Source organism: Maylandia zebra, linkage group LG16 (genome assembly GCF_041146795.1).
Source record: "Maylandia zebra isolate NMK-2024a linkage group LG16, Mzebra_GT3a, whole genome shotgun sequence".
Lineage (NCBI taxonomy): Eukaryota > Metazoa > Chordata > Actinopteri > Cichliformes > Cichlidae > Maylandia > Maylandia zebra.
Window position 1 is genome coordinate 16805865 of NC_135182.1, and position 21471 is coordinate 16827335.

The 21471-nt window shown below is 41.2% G+C and overlaps 1 protein-coding gene across 2 annotated transcripts in view; it reads right to left on the reverse strand.

Moving 5' to 3' along the window:
* Positions 1-4: 4 nt before the first annotated feature.
* Positions 5-21471, reverse strand: part of col4a2 (collagen, type IV, alpha 2) — a 62385-nt gene continuing 40918 nt past the window's right edge. The window contains exons 5-48 of one of the 2 annotated variants that reach the window (XM_012919141.5): positions 20755-20889; positions 20621-20665; positions 20164-20280; positions 20006-20074; positions 19826-19861; positions 19681-19734; positions 19545-19580; positions 19177-19218; positions 16802-16876; positions 16668-16712; positions 16492-16539; positions 16368-16403; positions 16238-16282; positions 15974-16031; positions 15385-15486; positions 13276-13425; positions 13119-13190; positions 12877-13028; positions 12703-12775; positions 12465-12571; positions 12116-12299; positions 11670-11714; positions 11307-11381; positions 11123-11221; positions 10466-10687; positions 10222-10383; positions 9968-10138; positions 9716-9859; positions 9510-9635; positions 9234-9415; positions 6583-6646; positions 6403-6477; positions 6194-6301; positions 5989-6096; positions 5834-5905; positions 5351-5476; positions 5142-5258; positions 4866-5027; positions 3546-3644; positions 3288-3434; positions 3086-3202; positions 2624-2815; positions 1849-2135; positions 5-1238 (exon numbers count right to left, since the gene is read on the reverse strand). In XM_012919141.5, the coding sequence (XP_012774595.2) occupies positions 984-1238; positions 1849-2135; positions 2624-2815; positions 3086-3202; positions 3288-3434; positions 3546-3644; positions 4866-5027; positions 5142-5258; positions 5351-5476; positions 5834-5905; positions 5989-6096; positions 6194-6301; positions 6403-6477; positions 6583-6646; positions 9234-9415; positions 9510-9635; positions 9716-9859; positions 9968-10138; positions 10222-10383; positions 10466-10687; positions 11123-11221; positions 11307-11381; positions 11670-11714; positions 12116-12299; positions 12465-12571; positions 12703-12775; positions 12877-13028; positions 13119-13190; positions 13276-13425; positions 15385-15486; positions 15974-16031; positions 16238-16282; positions 16368-16403; positions 16492-16539; positions 16668-16712; positions 16802-16876; positions 19177-19218; positions 19545-19580; positions 19681-19734; positions 19826-19861; positions 20006-20074; positions 20164-20280; positions 20621-20665; positions 20755-20889 (4836 nt within the window). In that variant the 3' untranslated portion in view covers positions 5-983. The remainder of the gene's footprint in view (positions 1239-1848; positions 2136-2623; positions 2816-3085; positions 3203-3287; positions 3435-3545; positions 3645-4865; positions 5028-5141; positions 5259-5350; positions 5477-5833; positions 5906-5988; positions 6097-6193; positions 6302-6402; positions 6478-6582; positions 6647-9233; positions 9416-9509; positions 9636-9715; positions 9860-9967; positions 10139-10221; positions 10384-10465; positions 10688-11122; positions 11222-11306; positions 11382-11669; positions 11715-12115; positions 12300-12464; positions 12572-12702; positions 12776-12876; positions 13029-13118; positions 13191-13275; positions 13426-15384; positions 15487-15973; positions 16032-16237; positions 16283-16367; positions 16404-16491; positions 16540-16667; positions 16713-16801; positions 16877-19176; positions 19219-19544; positions 19581-19680; positions 19735-19825; positions 19862-20005; positions 20075-20163; positions 20281-20620; positions 20666-20754; positions 20890-21471) is intronic. The other variant, XM_012919142.5, reaches the window with a different exon arrangement.

Below are 21471 nucleotides of genomic sequence, written 5' to 3' on the forward strand. Positions count from 1 at the left end.
CAAGTGTAACAAACAACATTTAATCTTTCCGATCCGATGAAATAATCATGTTATAAAAACACTATAATTATATTACAATTATATCAGATGTTGTCAGTATTTTTCTGGTCTAATAATTATTTCTTAAGAAGTGCATGTAGATGAAATAGAATCTTTTCTAAATTCTGTGAAACGCTCCTATCTAACAAAGGGTCAGTGACAGGAGCAAGGATCGGCTATGGTCAGACCTCTGTGTTTACATTCTGTCCTGATGGCGTAATCCAGAGGCTAAAAGTGTAAAGGAAAATGATGTAAGTAGTACTAGATTGGATATACATTTAAAAAACTTGCAGGGATGGGGTCAAGTTCATTCAGATAGTAAAAACGGTATCAGTGCATTGTACGAACGCGTCAGGAAAAGTTACGTGGCTCTGCAGAAGTTGACAAAAGCAAGCTAACAGTGCATGGTAATTTTATAAAACTCGGCTTTGTAAGAGTAACTGAAAAGAAGCAGGATAACCCTTTCAAAAGTATCTACAAACACGTGTTCATGAGCTCCAATGAAACCCTTCTCACCTTCATGTGGCTGAAAAGCAGTGTTAGTGTCTTTATGTCGGGCTTTAAATCCTAAACAATAAGAGCATGTAGTTAAACTAAGCATTGCATACATATGTGCATCTTTGGTTCAGCTGTAGTGTATGGTCTCTGATAGTTAACAATGTGTCATAGTAACTGAGGTAATAAGTTAAAAAATGAAGCACCAAACTACATTTAACACAAAGATGTTTCTCCACAATACTGCCGTTCTCACCGCCTCTTCTTATTTATCTACAGTGTAACTCAAAGCTCGAGGCATCTCAATCATCAGTCATTGCATATCTGAGCTCTGCAGCTCAGGGAAACAAGTTTCCCCATTGACAGTGATCTACATTTTCTGGATCCCCTGTTATCTGATCGGTTTTAGTATTAGACCGCTGTCAATGTGAAGTCTGCTGTTGAGTCTTTCACAAGTTCTTCATGCAGACCTGGCAACGGCTGATGCGTGACAGGAGCTGGCCTGCTTTTAGCGTCTCTGATGACGGCTCAGAGTGGAACTGCTGATCTATGGAGGTTAGCCAGAAGCTCTGCTTGTTAGCAAAGTAGTGGCAAGTGCCTTTGGCCCCGTTGCACTCGATGAATGGTGTTGTGCGGAAGTCCTCCAGGCACGAACCGGGCGACGACAAGGACTGACCTCCGCCTTCGTTTCCCGCTGCGGTGTGCTGCAAGGACAAAGGTGAAAGGAAATTTTAATCAGGCAGATGAGAAGTCGAGTTGAACAATTGAAAATGTGTTTTCTCTGTCAGCAAATCCAATAATATTAAAATAAAGTCAACCAATACAATTGTTTTGGGGCCAGGGCTGATACTAACACCAGTTACTGGGAAAATAATTATGTGTATTTCTGTAGAAGTAGGACAAGATATACATCAATCTGTTCTGTTAAAAATATTTCCTACATATTCTGACTTTTAATTATAGAATTTAAACATATATTGGAAACTCTGATTTCTTGTCATATGTGAAGAATGGGGCCATAATTCAGAAAATAAACATCCTGCTGCTTTTAATAAGACTTAAAACTAGAAATTCAGACCATGAATGTAACAGAAATATTTACTAAGGTCAAAGTTCACACTTTTCTGCACAATTTGACTTCTTTATGCTGGCTATTAGAAAAAAATGCATGTTGGTTGCAAGATGGTTTAGGAATTGGATTTATGGTTCAGAAAGCTACATGCTACTCTACAACTATGCTACTTCTCTGTCTGCACATTATCCCAGACACACACACTGTAAATCAGACTTCTGGAACCTGAACCTGAAACTCACCATGAGGAAGGAGTAGCCAATCCACAAGCTGCGCCAGCCTGCAGGACACTGTGGGATGGTGATGTCCTGACTGTGCACTGCTATTGCAACTGATGGAGCTTCACACACTGAGCAGCGGCTGATGTATGGTTTTATGCCGCCCTGCTCGACAGGCATCATAGGAAGCGGGGCAGTTGTTGACAGCCAGTAGGATTTGTCATTTCTGCTGGCGTAGTAACAAATGTCTCCTGGATTGCAGTAGAGGAAGGGCATGGTGCTGAACTTTGAGAGGCAGGAGCCTGCCAAACCTTGAAAAAACAGAAAATACAAACACTTTATAAAAATTACAGGAATTTCTGGCTCCTTTGAAGAAAAATGTAAAGAAATTAAATCACTAAATATCACACAAGTGAAAAAAAAAATCAAGCTATTACATATTATATAAATATATAAATTTACGAACTTGTCATGTATAATAAGAAGATGGTATTTTTTTCTTCTTTGAAAGGTTCTGTCTGTGTGGTACACTTTAAATCTGCTAAATAAAACTATTTAAAGTAATCTGACAGAATCTGTTGGTCAACATTTTAAAAGCAGCCTTAAAATAATCAAGAGGTTCATTTCTATCATGCAACACCATCAGGAAGTTACAAACAGTGAAACATTGCTTCTGCGTGACAGTGACCACAAACATGCAGCCGCAGTTGTAAAGAACAACATTCAGCACGAAGAAGCAAGTAAAACTTTAACACACATTAACACATGTAGAGTAATTTTCACACTTAGGATGACTTACCAAGGTCCTGGTTGTGGGCCTTTTCCTGGCCCTCGAGGTACAGCAAGCTGTAGCCATCCCACAGTTTAGCCATACCCACGGGACACATGGGTATCTGATCGGACTGACTGTGTTTCACCAGCAAGTAACCCACACTGACACTGCGGCCAGGCATGCCAGGTAAACCGGAAATTCCCGGGTTACCGTGGTGACCTAATGAGGAATGAGGAGTTCATTCGGTGGTCTTATAACCTACTGAGGTGATGCATTCACATACTCAGTATACCTGAATCATTCAGTATTTCATATATGGCCTCAAGACCTGTTAACTATCTACTCTATGATATTACGATAATCCAATCAGACATTTGACATTTTTTCACTAAATCAACACTCACACAATGTTATAGTTCACACCTACTTTAAATCTTTTAATCCAGGTTTTATTAAGCTAATTCCAAAATATCAGAGTATCAGACGCACCTTCCATGCCCTGTAGACCAGGGTGGCCAATTTGTCCACCTTCGCCACGCAATCCAGGGATTCCCGGTCTACCACTGATCCCTGGCATTCCTTTTTGTCCAATGGGTCCCACGAACCCTGTACAGAAACAATATCTATATGTATTAATTGGGCCCGACAATTTTTAGGAATGGTCAACAGCAAAAGTTTTACAATAACTAACCTTGATCTCCAGGAAGACCTTGTGCACCTGGGTCCCCTATATACCCCTTGGGACCTCGGATACCCTGTGGTCCAGGAAGTCCCCTCTCTCCTGGAATTCTGATGGAAACTGGAGGAGGACCCTGGTTTCCTGGAGGCCCAGGAAGACCTGGAAAACAGATCATATAACAGTGAAGACAAAAAGAAAACGAGCATACATGTACCCACACAGGGTATGATACCTAGAGGTCAGTCTGTATATTATGACTCTATAATTAACCTGGAAGTCCAGTGCTTCCTTTTGGACCGACTGGCCCTCTTTGTCCCTTTACACCAGTCTTGCCAGGTAATCCCATGAATCCTTGCTCTCCTTTCATTCCTGTAACAAAAAAAGCAGATGAAATTAATCATCATAATATGCCTTAGCAGGACCGTATGGGGCATCTTTGGCACAATCTTTTTGTAACTTAAGCTTCTTTGTGTGATTTTTAGGTAATTCAACAGTATTTCTTTGACCTAAATTACTAGTAAGAAGTCTACCGTCCCAAAAAACTGATAGTCATGTGAAAAAGAAACTTTTCACAGGAGTGCTGTGAGCACCATTACTGCTTCCATAGGAATTAGGAGGGTAAGTAGCAAATGCACTTGATTAACTGATCACCGGGGAGTGTGACCACCTCTAAAAAGCAGACATTTAGGCAGTTTGCTGGAATGGAGTTTGAGTTAACACAATCTTCCCAGGAGTGGGCATCCCTGCAACTTTATCCTGTTTCAGACTGTGCAATGCTTAGAGAAACTCCAAAAAAACAAGACTACATCTCAGACCTCATTTAGCAAGCTAAATGTTAAAGTTAATGGCAGAATAATTAGAAAAAGACTGCACTAGTATGACTTGTTTGGTTGCCAGAGAAAAATTATTTTCTCTAAGAACATCACCATATGACTTAGGTTTGCAAATTTACCTCTGAATGCACACAAGACTTCCGGAACAATGTCCTTTGGACAGCTAAACCCAAAGTGGAAGTGTTTGGCCATAATGCACGGCACCACATTTGGTGATAACCTAACCCAGCATATCAACAAACACCTCATACCCACTGTTAATCACAGTGGTGGAGGGGTGAGGATTTTGGCTTGTTTTGCAGCCATGACGCCCTGTTACTTTTCAGTCACTGAACTCCTCTGTGTACCAAAGTATTCTAGAGTCCAATGTGATGCCATCCGCCTACCAGCTAAAACTTGGTTGAAAGTGGGACATGCAATAGGACAATATCCCAAGCAAACCAGTAAAGCTACAGCAGAATAACTAAAAAAAAGAAAGAAAAGAATCAAGGTGATAAGTTGGCAACACAAATGGAGAGCTTTGCATTAATGAATACCTGCAAACCTGAATGAACTGAAGCAACGTAAAGAAGAAGGGGCCAAAAGTCATCCACAGCAATGTGTGAGACTGATATAGTTGCACAGACAAAACTGTACTGTTGTGACAAACTCTAGAAATTAAATAATACTGTTGCAATTCCATTAGCTGATTATTTGACCATGTACACTCATGCAGTACTAATTTAAACACAGTTAAATGTTTTAATTTAATCCGTACCTTTCTTCCCAGAAATACCATTTGACCCTATGTATCCAACTGGACCTTGATCTCCTTTAATTCCTTTCCTTCCTGGGAATCCAGGAAAGCCATTTATTCCTGTTACACCCTGCTCTCCTGGGGGAGCGTCCACACCAGAAAGACCTCTGTTTCCAGTGAAACCTGGAAAATACGTCAATACGGGTTAATAAATACAGATAAATTGAAGACAAAGCATCCCAGTGTACTGGTGTGAAATAACAATGGTTTCCTTTCACAAAACTGAATCTTTTTTACCTTGGTATCCTTTAGGTCCAGCAAAGCCAGAGTCCCCAAGGGGTCCCCTTCTGTCTGAGGTCCCACTTAATCCTGGGGGGCCACGGAATCCTGGTGGGCCAGGTTGTCCTTGATCACCTGAATGGATGAAACATGGGATTGTGTCAGCTTTAAGAAAGTTGAATTGTATTACAAATGGGTCTTATTAATGCATGGCGGTAGAGACTAACCATGAGGTCCCTGGAAGCCTTTCGAACCCAGTGCACCTGGAGAACCTGGCTGGTTATTAGGGTCACCGCTGTCTCCCTTCTGTCCTTTAATTCCCGTCTCCCCAGCAGGTCCAGTGATGTTTGGACCTGATGGAAAAAGCCAGGAAATGTGGGGTTACTAAAGTTTTTGCAACACAGAAAAAGCAAGACATATCTTTCATTCTGTTTAGGCTGGATTTAATTGTTGCTTTAATGTCTATGAATACACAACCAATGAAAGACAAAGACACATTTTGATATTATGTTTAGAGTCTAACCCCCAGCTTGTGATGCTATTTTTTGCTATTTTGGATGTTCTTTATCCACTATCCTTTGTGTATCTGAAGTAGTGGTTGACCTTTATTTTGAAATATTAGTGGTATATTCCAGTAGAGGTATTATACTCTATATGTTTTAGGATTGCACACATGGAAAAAATGTCCATGAATTCTTGGAAAATAGTACCTGGTGTTCCAGTGAAACCCTTCTGCCCTTTCAATCCATCTAATCCATCAAGACCTTTTGGGCCAGGAAGACCTGTACACATTTTCATAGTACAGAATAATATTGGAGAAAACAGGCATGTAGTTTGAAGAGAAAGAACAGGACAGTTATCTGACCTTTGACACCCCGGAAGCCAGGAATGCCTGGTTGGCCCTCTTGCCCAGGAGAGCCTGGAAGGCCCTTTTGACCTTGATTACCAGACGTTCCCTTCTGCCCATCCGATCCTATGAAATATATACATGTAAATGCAGTGTCATGCATATATAATATCTAGCATTCAAAACTGTACAATTAAGTGGTCAGTGTGAGTGTGTGTTCTACCTGGAAATCCTGGTAATCCCAGAATGCCTGCCTCTCCCTTCATGCCTTTAATACCTTCAAAGCCAGGTATACCTCTGTCCCCAGTCGTTCCAGTTAGTCCTGTCTGGCCTTTAAGAGGGATATTAAATCATTTAATTTCAGACCATCACTAGTTAACAATTGCTAATCAAAACAAGAAAAGAAGAAATTTGATGAGCTACAGTTTGTACCTGGCTCTCCTATAAATCCATCCTCTCCTCTCAATCCAGGAACTCCAGGAAGGTCTATACGAGGGCCTTTCTCACCTGTGAAATTTATTACAATTTAACACCACATACAAATTTCCCTCATGATCACTATAATCAGTGTTTAAATCTCAGAATGTCTGAAATTAAAGTTCCTGGTTGTACCTCTGTCACCCTTCCTTCCTGTTTCACCCGATGAGCCATAGGCACCAGGACTCCCTTTAGTTCCCTAAAAAAGTTATATGTGGACAATTAAAAACACATGCGCACACAGGAATGATGTCTGCGAGAAAAGAAACGTGCTGAACATGCAGGTAAAAAAATGAATTTTTACAGACGAAGCTGAAAATATAAATTTAGGATTTAAAGAAGTTCTCAAACCATTCAGGAAGGGAAGATAGAGAAAGAAATTGTAAAGATCAGAGGGTCAAGATACATAACTAGACTTTATCCTGGATCAGTTTATCCTGAATCACTTTACACCTGTTTTTTTATATTGCACTCCAATAGTATCCTTGAGCCTCACTGTCTCTAAATCACACTCAATTATATAAAACTTTTAAACAATATTTTTCTTTGAAAAAGTACTACTTCTATAGGAAGTTTAGGGAACTTTAACTTTTAGCTGCTAACTGCTCCACTATATCCACCTACTAGAATCTAGCTGCACCTGTCTGCTGTTTAGCACTGATGTGGTGGGAGTGGGGGGTGTTCTGTGGCTACATAGAGCTAAAACACAGACATAGAGCTTGATCGTGTTACTGTGAAGTAAAATCTTTATATACAGGGAGTGCAGAATTATTAGGCAAGTTGTATTTTTGAGGAATAATGTTATTATTGAACAACAACCATGTTCTCAATGAACCCAAAAAACTCATTAATATCAAAGCTGAATGTTTTTGGAAGTAGTTTTTAGTTTGTTTTTAGTTTTAGCTATTTTAGGGGGATATCTGTGTGTGCAGGTGACTATTACTGTGCATAATTATTAGGCAACTTAACAAAAAACAAATATATACCCATTTCAATTATTGATTTTTACCAGTGAAACCAATATAACATCTCCACATTCACAAATATACATTTCTGACATTCAAAACAAAACAAAAACAAATCAGCGACCAATATAGCCACCTTTCTTTGCAAGGACACTCAAAAGCCTGCCATCCATGGATTCTGTCAGTGTTTTGATCTGTTCACCATCAACATTGCGTGCAGCAGCAACCACAGCCTCCCAGACACTGTTCAGAGAGGTGTACTGTTTTCCCTCCTTGTAAATCTCACATTTGATGATGGACCACAGGTTCTCAATGGGGTTCAGATCAGGTGAACAAGGAGGCCATGTCATTAGTTTTTCTTCTTTTATACCCTTTCTTGCCAGCCACGCTGTGGAGTACTTGGACGCGTGTGATGGAGCATTGTCCTGCATGAAAATCATGTTTTTCTTGAAGGATGCAAACTTCTTCCTGTACCACTGCTTGAAGAAGGTGTCTTCCAGAAACTGGCAGTAGGACTGGGAGTTGAGCTTGACTCCATCCTCAACCCGAAAAGGCCCCACAAGCTCATCTTTGATGATACCAGCCCAAACCAGTACTCCACCTCCACCTTGCTGGCGTCTGAGTCGGACTGGAGCTCTCTGCCCTTTACCAATCCAGCCACGGGCCCATCCATCTGGCCCATCAAGACTCACTCTCATTTCATCAGTCCATAAAACCTTAGAAAAACCAGTCTTGAGATATTTCTTGGCCCAGTCTTGACGTTTCAGCTTGTGTGTCTTGTTCAGTGGTGGTCGTCTTTCAGCCCTTCTTACCTTGGCCATGTCTCTGAGTATTGCACACCTTGTGCTTTTGGGCACTCCAGTGATGTTGCAGCTCTGAAATATGGCCAAACTGGTGGCAAGTGGCATCTTGGCAGCTGCACGCTTGACTTTTCTCAGTTCATGGGCAGTTATTTTGCGCCTTGGTTTTTCCACACGCTTCTTGCGACCCTGTTGACTATTTTGAATGAAACGCTTGATTGTTCGATGATCACGCTTCAGAAGCTTTGCAATTTTGAGACTGCTGCATCCCTCTGCAAGATATCTCACTATTTGTGACTTTTCTGAGCCTGTCAAGTCCTTCTTTTGACCCATTTTGCCAAAGGAAAGGACGTTGCCTAATAATTATGCACACCTGATATAGGGTGTTGATGTCATTAAACCACACCCCTTCTCATTACAGAGATGCACATCACTTAATATGCTTCATTGGTAGTAGGCTTTCGAGCCTATACAGCTTGGAGTAAGACAACATGCATGAAGAGGATGATGTGGACAAAATACTCATTTGCCTAATAATTCTGCACTCCCTGTAGGGACTGGCTTCAGCACTACTGATGGTAGGTGCATTGTCTGCTAGCAAATGCTGCTAGCACTAGCCGTGGTGAAAACAGTGCATGATGAGCTGAACGGGCCTTTTACATCACCTGTACACTAGTGCAAGGGGATAATTTTTTTAGAGCCAGGGATGCTAGTATTAAGTCTGCAGTTTCAAACTTTTTTTCACAACTTAGATGAGCGCAGGAAATATAAGCGAGTTTAACAAAAGCATACTTATAGAATGTTCATGTACAGCACTAGCAAAGTGTAAGGTGCACGGGATAGATGTCTCATAGAGATAAAGTTGGACATTCCAATAAGTCAGTTACTTCAGCTGACTTGCTTTAGAGCCTTCCTCAAGTGAGTATTGGAAGACTTCCACATCTTGGTGCTGACTTCTTCACTCAGACCTGGATGTTGCCCCTTGATAACTGAATTACATTCATTTTATTGATAGTTTCACCTTTACACCATGCATTCCCCCGAAACCAGTAATTCCTCGGTTTCCAGTTATCCCTGGCATTCCTTTGATTCCTGGTAGCCCCTGTGGACCTGGATCTCCTTGATATCCTTTCTCATTGCTGGGGTCCCCGGGGAAACCATGGGTTCCCTCCTCCCCCGGCACACCGGGAAAACCCTTAGAGCCTTTGGAAAAGAGTAAGATGTGCCAAAGTTAGGGGTGAGAGAGCAGAGGAACTGAGACAAAAGGAGGAAATGAATTTTGATTTGAGCTTCACACCTCTTGCCCCAATGAAACCTTGATTTCCTACAGGTCCACCCTCTCCCTTGAGTCCTTTCATTTCAACAAGCATCTGTGGAGGAACTTTTGGTTTCTCCCCAGGAGGACCTGTCAGACCACGATCACCTAGCAGACAGTTGTGGTCAGTTGTTGAGTTTTTGTCCAGTTTCAAAACAGCTCAAGGAATCTACAGGTGCCAGTCTCACCTTTTTCTCCACCTTGGCCTTTTATTCCTTTTAGGCCTACTTCACCTTGCAGTCCCGACTCTCCTTTCAGTCCACTGTGGCCCTTCAATCCGAGATCACCACTACGACCCTCAAAACCTGACATGCCATGTGACCCTTTGTATCCTTAAAATGGAGGAACCACAGAACATTTTGACAAATGGTGGGCATGTTCACATAATTTATTTTGTGTTTCTTTATGGTCTTAAGCATTTGATTAATTAAGAAACAAACCCTTCATTCCTGGAACGCCAGGGCGTCCATTTAAACCGGGAAATCCTGGATCACCAGGTGGACCACTCTCTCCGATGACGCCATCATTTCCAAATTCCCCTGGGATACCTTTTAAACCAATAGGTCCTGGAGGACCTGGGTCTCCTTCATTTCCCCTCTCTCCAGTTAAACCTAGACAACAAGACATAAGAGGGATGTCAGACATAAATGTGAAGATTTGTGGAAATGTACACCTGTGTGTATATTCTTCTAACCTGGGTGTCCAACTGCACCATGTAGCCCTCGGGGACCTGTCCTCCCAGGATCACCAGGATAGCCAAAATTGCCATCTGGTCCAGGCTTTCCTTCCTCCCCCAGCAGCCCTGGAGGGCCAAACTTACCCTTTAAGCCAGTCATACCAGGCATGCCACCCATTCCTGGAGAAGTAGATGGATATAAACCATGAATCATACCTATCAAATTAGGGATTTGAAAAAATGAAAAAGAGAAACTGCTTACCTGGATAACCTGGTTCTCCTTGTTCTCCCGATAGGCCTTTAAACCCTCGAAGTCCAGGCAGTCCTGGGTCTCCAGGTGATCCAGGCATTGCATCCAAGATTTCTCCATGAACACCCTTTTCACCCTGTGTTCCATGCCGACCAGACATACCGGATGAGCCGGCGACTCCTACGGAGCCTTTACTGCCTGGGGTTCCCAAGTCTCCACGAGGGCCTGTAAAACCTGTTTAAAGAACCAACAAAAGAAAATATAGACTAAAGATAATATTTCAACCAACAATTAGAACAGTTCTATCTACAGGACTATTGCACAGTTGGGGCCAGATTTACTAAACGGGGAAAATTAGCATGATGCTACAGTACAATCTCAAAAAAAAGGGCTGATGGGAGTGCAAAGGTCTGCAGATGATCTCCTAAAAATGCACAAATTAATAAAGTCATAGCAAGTTCATCAACAGCAACCAACACAATGAACAAAAAGCAGCTCAAATTAGTGGGTCAAAAACCTGATAAGAGAAAAGGTTCAAAGAAACTAAAAGACTGACACTATGCCTCTTAAGGAAGTACCAACAGTAGCCTTTTAACACCAAAAGAAGGTTTTGTGCAAGTGTATACTGTTACTAAAACTGGCCCTTGGGATTTTCTTATCAGTCTTCACCTGGTGGTCCAGGGGGGCCACCAATGCCTTGATCTCCTAATTCTCCTTTCGTTCCCCTTACTCCATAGAAACCCTGTGGTCCTTTTTGGCCAGGAAGACCTGTTGGATTGAGGGTAAAAGAAGGTATCAAAACATAGTTCCCCTGCAAGGAACAAAGCATAGCATCAGGGTCTTGATATTTTACCTTTAACTCCTGATAATCCAGTAGGCCCTGGAAGTCCAGGTGATCCAGGAGGTCCTACAAATGTATCGCAAGGGCCTGAGAAGAAAATAACAAACACGATATTCAGGACAAGATTTTAAATGTGCGTCAAAGTGTTTGGAAAGAACTACTTTGGTGAAGGTGAACTTTTACTGCTGCCCAGCGTGAACGGTTTTGAGAAAGTGACATTATCTTTATCCTTACATTAGCTGGTGTCTGGACACACTGAAATATTTTAAACATTTCATAATTCATCATGCATCCCAAACAAATAACCTAGAAGCAAAGCACAACAGAGTAGTCACAATCGAAGCAATAAGGTGAAAACGTTGTTATGCCAGCTACCTGTTACATCCACCTGTCCTTCTCCTCCTGTCAGACTACAGCCGCCTTTCAGTTGCAAATGAGGGAGAATGAAAGAGAGAGGCATTCGAAATAAGAGTTATTCAAAAGCACAAGCATTATCTCAAACAAGCTCGGCTGCAGCTGGTTTGAGAGATGGAGCTCCTGCAACAAAGAGATAGCACGAGGCAAAGGAAGAAAAGTCAATAAAATGGAAAACAATCTACATGCATCGTCCTCTTTTAAACACCGGCCATTAATCGTCATTCCCATTTGACTTCCTTGCATTAAGTGACAAAAGAGAATATTTTAAAAAAGACAAAATAAAATGTAATATTTAGTAGAGTGAAAATGAGTAAAATGCCTGTAAGGAGACAAAGCCTTAGAGGAGATATATGCAACACCACAAATAAGACAGAATAGAAGTAGGTAAGGAGGCAGCTCATTACCTGGACTGCCTGGTGTTCCTGGACTTCCATCATAGCCAGTGAGACCGTCGTCACCAGGTAAGCCACGCACACCTTTGACACCCTCAAGATTTAGACCTGGTTCTCCGCTCAACCCTACAGTGCCCGGTCGACCAGAAATACCTGGGAAACCTTTGTCCCCACGTTCTCCCCTGGGTCCTTCTCCCTATTTATATGGACCATCACAATCACTGCATTTTAAGATTGTTGGTACTCAAGCGAGGCAAGTAAAGGGAACAAATGAGCAACAAATAGTTTAGGATAAGATGCAAATCACAGAGTAGGAGACTTTTTTAAAGGTAAAGACAATGTGAAATAGTGATGGACTCACTGGAGAACCTCGGTTGCCAGGCAAACCAGCCTGACCGCTTCTGCCTGGAGCCCCAGGTGCTCCTGGCTCACCATCTTTTCCTAAATCTCCTGGGTCACCGTGATGTCCTGTTGGGAATACAAAGACATTGCCAGGCATGCAAACAACCACAAACACAAATAAACATGGTATTTCTTTTCTTGCTCACTTGTAACTCTACTGTTGATCTGAAATAAGACAAAAATAAGATAAGAGGCACCTTTCTCTTTGGCGATAGTTGTGTCCCCCTTACGACCTTTTGGGCCTGGCAAACCATCGAGCCCAGGAAATCCCTATAGCACAAGAGAACAAAGCGGAGGGGAATAAGGAGATGTTTGGGTTTTTTTTTTGTCTGTACAAGTAGAGTTTGTCTTTTTTTTTTATTTTGCCTTACTGCGAACCCTTCGTCTCCTTGGAGACCTGGATCTCCTGGATCACCTTCCTGACCAAACTCTCCAGTCATCCCCGGATCGCCAGGATCACCGGGACGGCCGAGTAAACCAGGTATAGCATTTACAACGTTGCACTGACATTCTCCATGATCACCTAAACGTACACAGGAGGAAATTGTTCTGATTAAATGACTGCTTTTTTATTTATTTAGAATATTAACAGTTTAGAAAACTACTACTTCACCTTTTGGTCCTTTGGAGCCTGCGTTTCCAGGCCTTCCTCTCTCACCTGGGGCTCCCTTGTGGTACTCTCCCCCTAAAGGCAAATAAAACTATAATACATAAAGATGTAACAGATTTTACAAACAGAGACAACAATAAAAGTAACCTGATTCCCTCACATGTCCCTTTTGGTCCAGGAGGGCCCATCTCCCCGCTGCGCCCCTTGACTCCCTGTGGTCCTGCACTGAGAGCAGGGCGTCCTGGTTCACCTTGTTGGCCCTTGTCTCCTTTATCTCCAGCAAAACCTTCTGGCCCGAACAAAACGAAGACTGATGGAAACAAACAACGTTTTCAGAAGTTATTTCTGTGGTTATAACAACAGTCCAGGAGTTTTGACATCGGCACACGCCTCCTATCACAGTGGTACAAATATAGTGTTAAAGTTGCTTAAATCAGGGGTGTCAGGCTCCAGACCTCAAGGGGAGGCGTCCTGCAGGTTTTAGATCTCACCCTGGGTCAACAAACCTGAATAAATGATTAGTTCATTACCAGCCTCTGGAGAACTTCAAGACACGCTGAGGAGGTAGTTTAGCCATTTAAATCAGCTGTGTTGCATTAAGGATACATCTGCAGGACACCGGCCCTCGAGGTCTCGAGTCTGACACCCCTGGCTTAAATCATTCCAATTTCTATTAACTTTGGAAAGTCAAACAAGGAATTCTCAACCTATAACATCAAATAGGGTTACCTAGTAGTTTCATATGTAAAAAAAACAAAACAAAAAAAAACAACAGCTATTTTCCAAGTTTTAGTTTTAAGTATCAGGACATGATAAAAAGCAGGGCTTTCCAGATTGATTTATTGATTTATATACAACCAAAGATGAACAACAACATAGCATGTATTACAGAAAGCAAAAGCTGCTGTGTGAAGAACTAAGTACAACCTTACTGCCTCCATAGGAATTACAAAGGTAAGTAGTAGGCAGGAGCCAGCAAATTAACCCGAATGTCAGAATACAATGTTCAAAGAATCAAACAAACCCAAGAACTCAGCCTCCACAGACCTCAGTTAGCATGTTAGCCGTTAAAGTTCATGACAGTAGAATAAGAAAAAGACTGCAGGTTTCTTTGGGAGAGTTGCCAGGAGAATGCTTTTCTCTTTAAAAAGAGCATGGCCGCATGACTTTGGTTACCTTATCATTGGGTGTACTTCATCACACACTGCTTCTGTATTTTGGCTCAGTGAAAGAGACCTGGACTGCATGGCTATTTATATCTCTTGTCCTTCATCCGAAGCACTGAGACGATATCACTCATTTTGATTGACGCTACTTTTCAGAAGTGAGCACAGCAGGGCAGACAGTTTTCTGAAGTATGTAGTAGGAAACACTGTCATCAAAAGGCAAGTGGAGGTTAACCCATTCCCATCTTTTTCTGCTTAGGCTACGCCCAAGGGGAAAATGTGAGTCACCACAAAGTCACAAGTTAGGCAGATTTTGACAGATGGTTCCTCCACAGTGAAAACGCAACTCCAACAAGGCCTGGGAAACTAATACTACTACTGTAACTGGGTGAAGGTGAAGGTGGTAGAGGTGGAGTTTTTGGCCATTTTATTTCTCCATATGACGTGAAAAGGGAAACTACTTATGAGTCTTACAAACAACGTGTGACTCAAAAAGGCAAATGCTGATCTTTTACCACATCGGTAGAAACCTGGTGGTGCTTACTAGAGAGAACAGCAGCTGAAATGATAGTTTTATTTTTTACAGTTGTTGGGATAGAAGAAGGGAGTACACAGAAGATTATTACAAAGGCCCATAAGACCAGCTTCCTAAGTTTGTGTTTATTGATGTTAGTTATATCAAACTCCAGGCAACCGGCCAGGGTTTTTAACGTTTCCCACACTTTCCCGTCAAAACATAATAACAGAATCTTTGCCCCACATAGTTTTTTGGGATCTGTTCACATGATCCTTTTAAGGCCTGAACCATGAAATAATTGCCAGAAAATGCAGGCATTTTTTTTTGCAATTTAGTCCTTAAAATCTATTGTGCTGTTTCTTTCGATTTTTCAGGGAGAAACAAAAATCACACTGATAATGTAAAAGCCTCAAAAGCTCATATATCAAATATGATATACTTGGCTTTAAAGGGCTGTTCACGTGTTAGCAGGTCGAGCCACAAATAACCAGTATGAACGTGCAGCAGTCAGCTGCTCTTTTCATAACAACTGCGATGTTGTTTAAGTCAAAGGTTTCGTGTCCTTCGAAAGCTTCTGTTTACATACCTTGTTGTTCTTCAGAGGCAGGAAGTCCTGGCAGACCAGGAACACCTTGGTCTCCAATCGAACCCCTCTCTCCAGGTAAACCTTTCTCACCAGGAGGACCGGCTTATAAAGTCAAAGAAAACACAGGAAGCATTTTTTAGCATTTACGCAAAAGGTAACATCAACAGCTTCCAGGCATGGTTTGCTAAGAAATCATTCAGACAATGGTAAACCAAACTCTGTAACACTGTTCGTATAGAATTAGTCTTTGTTGCGTTACTTAATAATACTGATTTCAGTGTCACTTTATTAATGTTGGACCATCTTTGTTTCCATGTCAGTATAACTAACATTTCTAATGTACCCTCAACCAGATGCCATGAACAAATGTTGTGTTGACATCCCTCCTGGACAAGAGCCTTGACTGAAATCTGAGCTCATGTAGACTACAATAACCTTCTTTAGAGTCACTTGACCTTTGACCTTAGTAAACTTGCCTCATTCCATTGAGTGGCTTATCAGCACAGTTTCGGATTTATCTTAATCAAAATAATTTTTCTGGTTTCCACTGACTCATTATTTGACTGTTTCTCTTGTGTTAGTTACTTACCCGCTGAGTCCCAAAAAGGCCCTTGTGAAATCACCTCTCCTGGGTCACCAATAACACCCTGAAACACAAATGCATCCTAAGTCTTTCTGTACTCCTCGGTACTTCAACTAATAAGATATTTGACTGTCTGTGTGTGACTGTCACGTGCACATTGTGCTGTTTTTAATCACAATATCATAACTAAGCCATTTATTCTAAATAACTGTCTACACCTTCTGTTGACCAGTCATTTAGAAAAGAAATGAAACAGCATCAGGTGCTCACCTTAGGACCATCTCTGCCTCTTGGTCCTCTTTCACCGTAATCACCCTACAGAGAGATGTGATTGTCAGATTAATAAACTGTGTTTTATATTATTTTAAGAATACAACCATAACGTGACATCTCTTTTTACCTTTCGTCCAGGTCTTCCATTTGCACCAGGTGGACCCTAGAACAGAAACCAAAGCAGCAGATGACATAACAGCAGGACAAAGGAAAGTGGTTTGATAGCATGTTTAGAAGTATGCTGAGCTAACCCGTGGTCCAGGCATTCCTTTTATTCCACGCTCTCCTTTGTTGTCTGCCTGAAATCACACAAAATAAATCCAGTTAATTAGAAATAATAATAATGATGAACATCGCACTTACGTGGATGTGTTATATCTGTGTTTGTGATCTAAATGTGTATGATGAGTCATTAGTGGTAACATACCAGCGCCCCTCTTTCTCCTTTTACACCTTTGTCTCCAGGATGACCCTAAAACAAAGTATTTTTATGATATATGTTAGTGCTTGTGACGCTCCCTCTTATTTTATCTTCAAAGGTTTATGAGCAAAAATGAGGACCTGAAATTCAGTTGCATTGAACAGAACTTGCTCATGTGTATCGTTTCCTGGAGGCCCTGGGGGTCCAATTTCTCCCTGTGGTGAGAGCATACATACACAGAACTGTTAGCAGCAAAATATATGAAAAATATAAAAATATATTATACTTCATCCTTTTCTCGCCGTTTCCCCTTTCTTAAGAATGGCTTCTTTACAGCCAGCCTGTTTCTTAAAGATATGAATTTTGTTCACCTCCTGCAGGCATCCTATTTTGTCCTCCACTAGTCCAGTTTCTTAAAATTTTTAAGGACATCCTGCTGAGATATGACACGTAATATTTATTTGGTAATAACCTTGCTGATGCAAAATAAACCCCAAACTGTTATGCCTGGCAAACTGTTTTATCTTTGGCATTTTTCTTCATAAATTCATTCAAAGAAAAAGGAACAAACGATGTGATTTTGTGGCAGGTTGTTAGTAACAAAGTGCCTAAACATACCATTACAGTTGGTTCTCTGCTACATTTTCTGTTATGTGTAAACACAACAGTGTCATGGCTCCTGTGTCATTGACACAGTGTTTTGAGTTTTTTATTCTTTGTTCTGGCTTAAGAGATTTGCTGCTGCGTTTTCGGTGTTCTTGTAGTTATGTTTTTGGTTTTGCTGGAGCACTACGTCTTTGATGGTGATTGAGTCCTTGAGTTTCTGTAAATTTCTATTTCCAGTTAGTGTTCTGGCTTTTGTTTTTTGTTACTTTTTTTTTTTAGCCAGCCTGTGTTTCCTGAGTCTTGTCTTGTCTAGTCTGTCTCTTTGTTTGTCACTTCCTGTTTTATTTTGCTAGTCTTCGTCTCATGTGCTTCACGTTCAGTTTTGTTCCCTCCATCTTATTAGTAGATTCTATTCAGTTGTGTTCCCTGGTGTCGCTTTTGTGCCTTATTGCCTTGTGTGTATTTAAGTGTTCAGCCTTCCTCTGTTCTTGGTTATGTTGTTGTCAAACCTTCCCATAAAGCTGTGTTTCCTGTGTGTTCTGCGTCCCATTACAGATGTATAGGTTAATTCAGTGTTTCCCAACCACTGTGTGAAGATTATCCAACTTCACCTGATTGGTATTATAAGTGAATGGTGTGTAGTGACAGGCAGAACAATTACATTATCTTCCACTTGAGGGCAGTACAGCTGCTTGTTACAGTTAGGTGGGTAGCCAACAGAAAAGACTGTTTTCTACAGTCATTGGTTGGCAACTGCCAGTAAAACAGAAGAAGGCGACTAAGAAATACAAAAGTACATAGCCATGCTGCGAGTGAGACAACGTCACAGGTAATGGCGATGGATAATTATTTGAAGATGATGTGATTAGTCTGACCTGGCTCAACTAAACAGGCCCAGGGTTCACACCAAGTAAGTAAAATGAGAGTAAATTTTCATTATATTTCAATAAATATACTTTTTGTGACATTTTTGTTTGCTTGTGTGCCGTGTGATTTTTCCAATGTGAAATATGTGTTGTGGCTCCAAAAGGTTGGGAAACACTGGGTTAGTTTACGCTCCAGAGTTCGCCGAGTGTCATAGTGTAATGTTTTGAAGAGATTTCTGCGTTAAAGCCACTTTGGGTCCACCTTTACTTGCCTCACTGCTGTTAGGTGTCTTTTTTTTTTATGTCTAATTGACTAAAAAACAGAACCACATTCCTCTGAAAATGGTCAGGTAAGGAGATTGAGTGAAAACGCAGCCAATGTCCCAAACAAACAAACAAACAAACAAACAAACAAACAAACAAACAAACAAACAAACAAACAAACAAACAAACAAACAAACAAACAAACAAACTAATTAATTAATTAATTAATTAATAAATAAATTTCAGAGAGCCTGGTGAACTCTTGTTCAAGACTATTTTAATAATGAAAAACAAAACAACCTCTAGCTTCTTGCAACACAAATATAAAGACATCAGTGGTGCCACCAGACTGTTGCACAGTCCTACTTAGAAGATAGATTTACTACAAAATACCTTTTTTTAAAAAAAACTTTTTTCTTTGATTTTCATTGTTTTATGATGTAACACTGGATATTTTCCCTATAAAAGCTTTTAAAAATCGATCACTACCTCACACTCTTAGAGCAGAATTGCTTCTGTAGCTGTGCTGCTAACACTTCACCAACATCTGTCCCCAGTTTGAAAATGAATCTGTATTTATGTAGCTGCCAGACAAATATTCAGGAATTAAAAGAAAAAATACTGGGATGCATATACGTTTTTCACACATTTACAGTTATTGAAGTAGCAACACACACACACACACACACACACACACACACACACACACACACACACACACACACACACACACACACACACACACACACACACACACACACACACAAATGATCACTCACTAGATCTCCTCTGAGTCCCTTAATGACTCTGGTCATCGTACCCTGTCAGAAAGAAAACATAATTTGAATGTTTATTTTAAACACATTACATTCACTCACTGGTCACTTCATTATGTGCACTTTATCCAGTGCTCATTAATTAAAACATCTAATCAGCCAATCACATGCCAGCATGTATTCAAAAATGAAGACATGACAATCTGCTCAGATATAAATGTGTGATACTATCATATCACTATGGAGCAAAATCTCTGAGGGATGTTTCCAGCACCTTGTTGAATTTATGCAATGAAAAATTGTGACAATTCTGAAGGCAAAAAGCCTAATGACGTGTCTACATAAGTGTTTATTTAATATTGCTGCCTTACCTTTGGTCCAGGAGGACCTGGAGGACCTGGGGGACCCTGGGAGAAGACAGAAGGATATTCGTATCAATCACGTTACATAATAACAGGTCTGAAACTATAAAATAACAACTAAACTAATGAATTGAAAGATGTGAACCTTTGGTCCTTGCACGCCTCTGTAACCTCTTGACCCTGGATCTCCTGGAAACCCCTGAATAAAAAAAAAAGGATCAAATCGCAGATCTTTGGGGGACACTGCAACCAGATAAAAGTAATTTTCTAGGTTCGTTAAAGGATCTTACAAATGCTCCATCAAATCCTGGTGTGCCGGGATCACCCTGAGGAGGGACGGTTAAAGATGCATAAAGTTAGTAAGTTTGATATTATATGGATTAAGTCTTGTCACGCCATGAATATAATGTGTTACACTCGGATGTTCTCCTTAAGAAAAGGCAGGTTTGGTGTGGAGTCCTCTTTCTCACCCTGAATCGCCGCATGTACACACTGATCTCCAGATTGTCTCCCTTCTCTCCTTTCCTGCCTGGTTGTCCCTGAGAGTTGAAAACAAAATATACAGTAACTTACGGGACATCAGTCTCTTTGTATTAATAACTATCTAAGCAGACTTGGCATTACGCACAGGAAAACCTTGGGAGCCTTGAGAGCCGGGAAATCCTGGTGCCCCTGAATCTCCATGAGTCCCGTTACAGCCATCTGCACCTGGCTTCCCTCTGGGCCCAGCTTGTCCTGGGTGTCCCTGCAGAGAGAGCGACACAAGCAGAATCAACACTGTTTTCCTTCTCTCACCCCAACCAGTCGCGGCAGATGGCCGCCCTCCCTGAGCCTGGTCCTGCTGGAGGTTTCTTCCTGTTAAAAGGGAGTTTTTCCTTCCCACTGTTGCCAAAGTGCTTGCTCATAGGGGGTCATATGATTGTTGGGTTTTTCTCTGCATGTATTATTGTAGGGTCTACCTTACAATATGCAATAAGTGCACTGAGGCAACTGTTGGTCTAATTTGGTGTTGTATACATTATTTTGGATTCAATTAAACTGAACACTCTCCCACAACGTTCATCCCGACAGCATGGTGTACTCACAGGAATACCGTTGATGCCAGAGAAGCCAGGTATGCCAGTCATTCCCTGTGGAGCAACAAGAATTGCACATTAAACAAAATAGCTGTCATTGTCATGTGTTTAATAGTTTACAGAGATGAGACATGAGCACTTACCACGCCTCCTTTAGGACCTATGTTTCCATCACGACCACGGTCGCCTTTCTGCCCCTTTGGGCCTTGGATGCCTTCATCTCCTGTTCGCCCAGGTGGCCCCTGTGGGCCCTGCGGACCGAGAGGCCCAGGACGGCCCTGAAATTGGAAAGATAGGAAAAACAGAGTTGATAAATTTGAAGTCAAGGATGCAACACATCAAATAAACTTCATATATGAAAAAAAAACTTTTAAGAATAAATTGTCAGTTATCTTCTTTTGTTTCAGTCATGACTGTTAAAGCTAACACTGGTCATATCTCTGTTAGCAACAAGGGTGAGAGCAAAGAAATCGCTTACTTACCTGGTTTTAATTCCATAAGGAAACAAAATAATGAGAATAAGACAAGTGTTATCAAGAGATACAAAAAAAACAAAGGCACCAAAGCATCACAACAATGCAACAGAAATGTGTCAAGCTGCATTCTGATTCAATAATAATTCCCAGTGTTTCTCTTCTCCACACTATTTTTTATTTTTCAAACTTCCAGTTGGAATTTTGGTTTAGATCACCAGGGGGAGACATACACTTCCCCATCTTTTTCCGTACCTTTCCCCTTCTCTTTACACCCACCCAGTGGCTAAACTTTATACTGCAAATACCCACTAACATGCCTCTTCACTCATGTTAGCTCTTTTTAACTTTAAATGAACAGACTAAACCACACTCACAGAAATATCT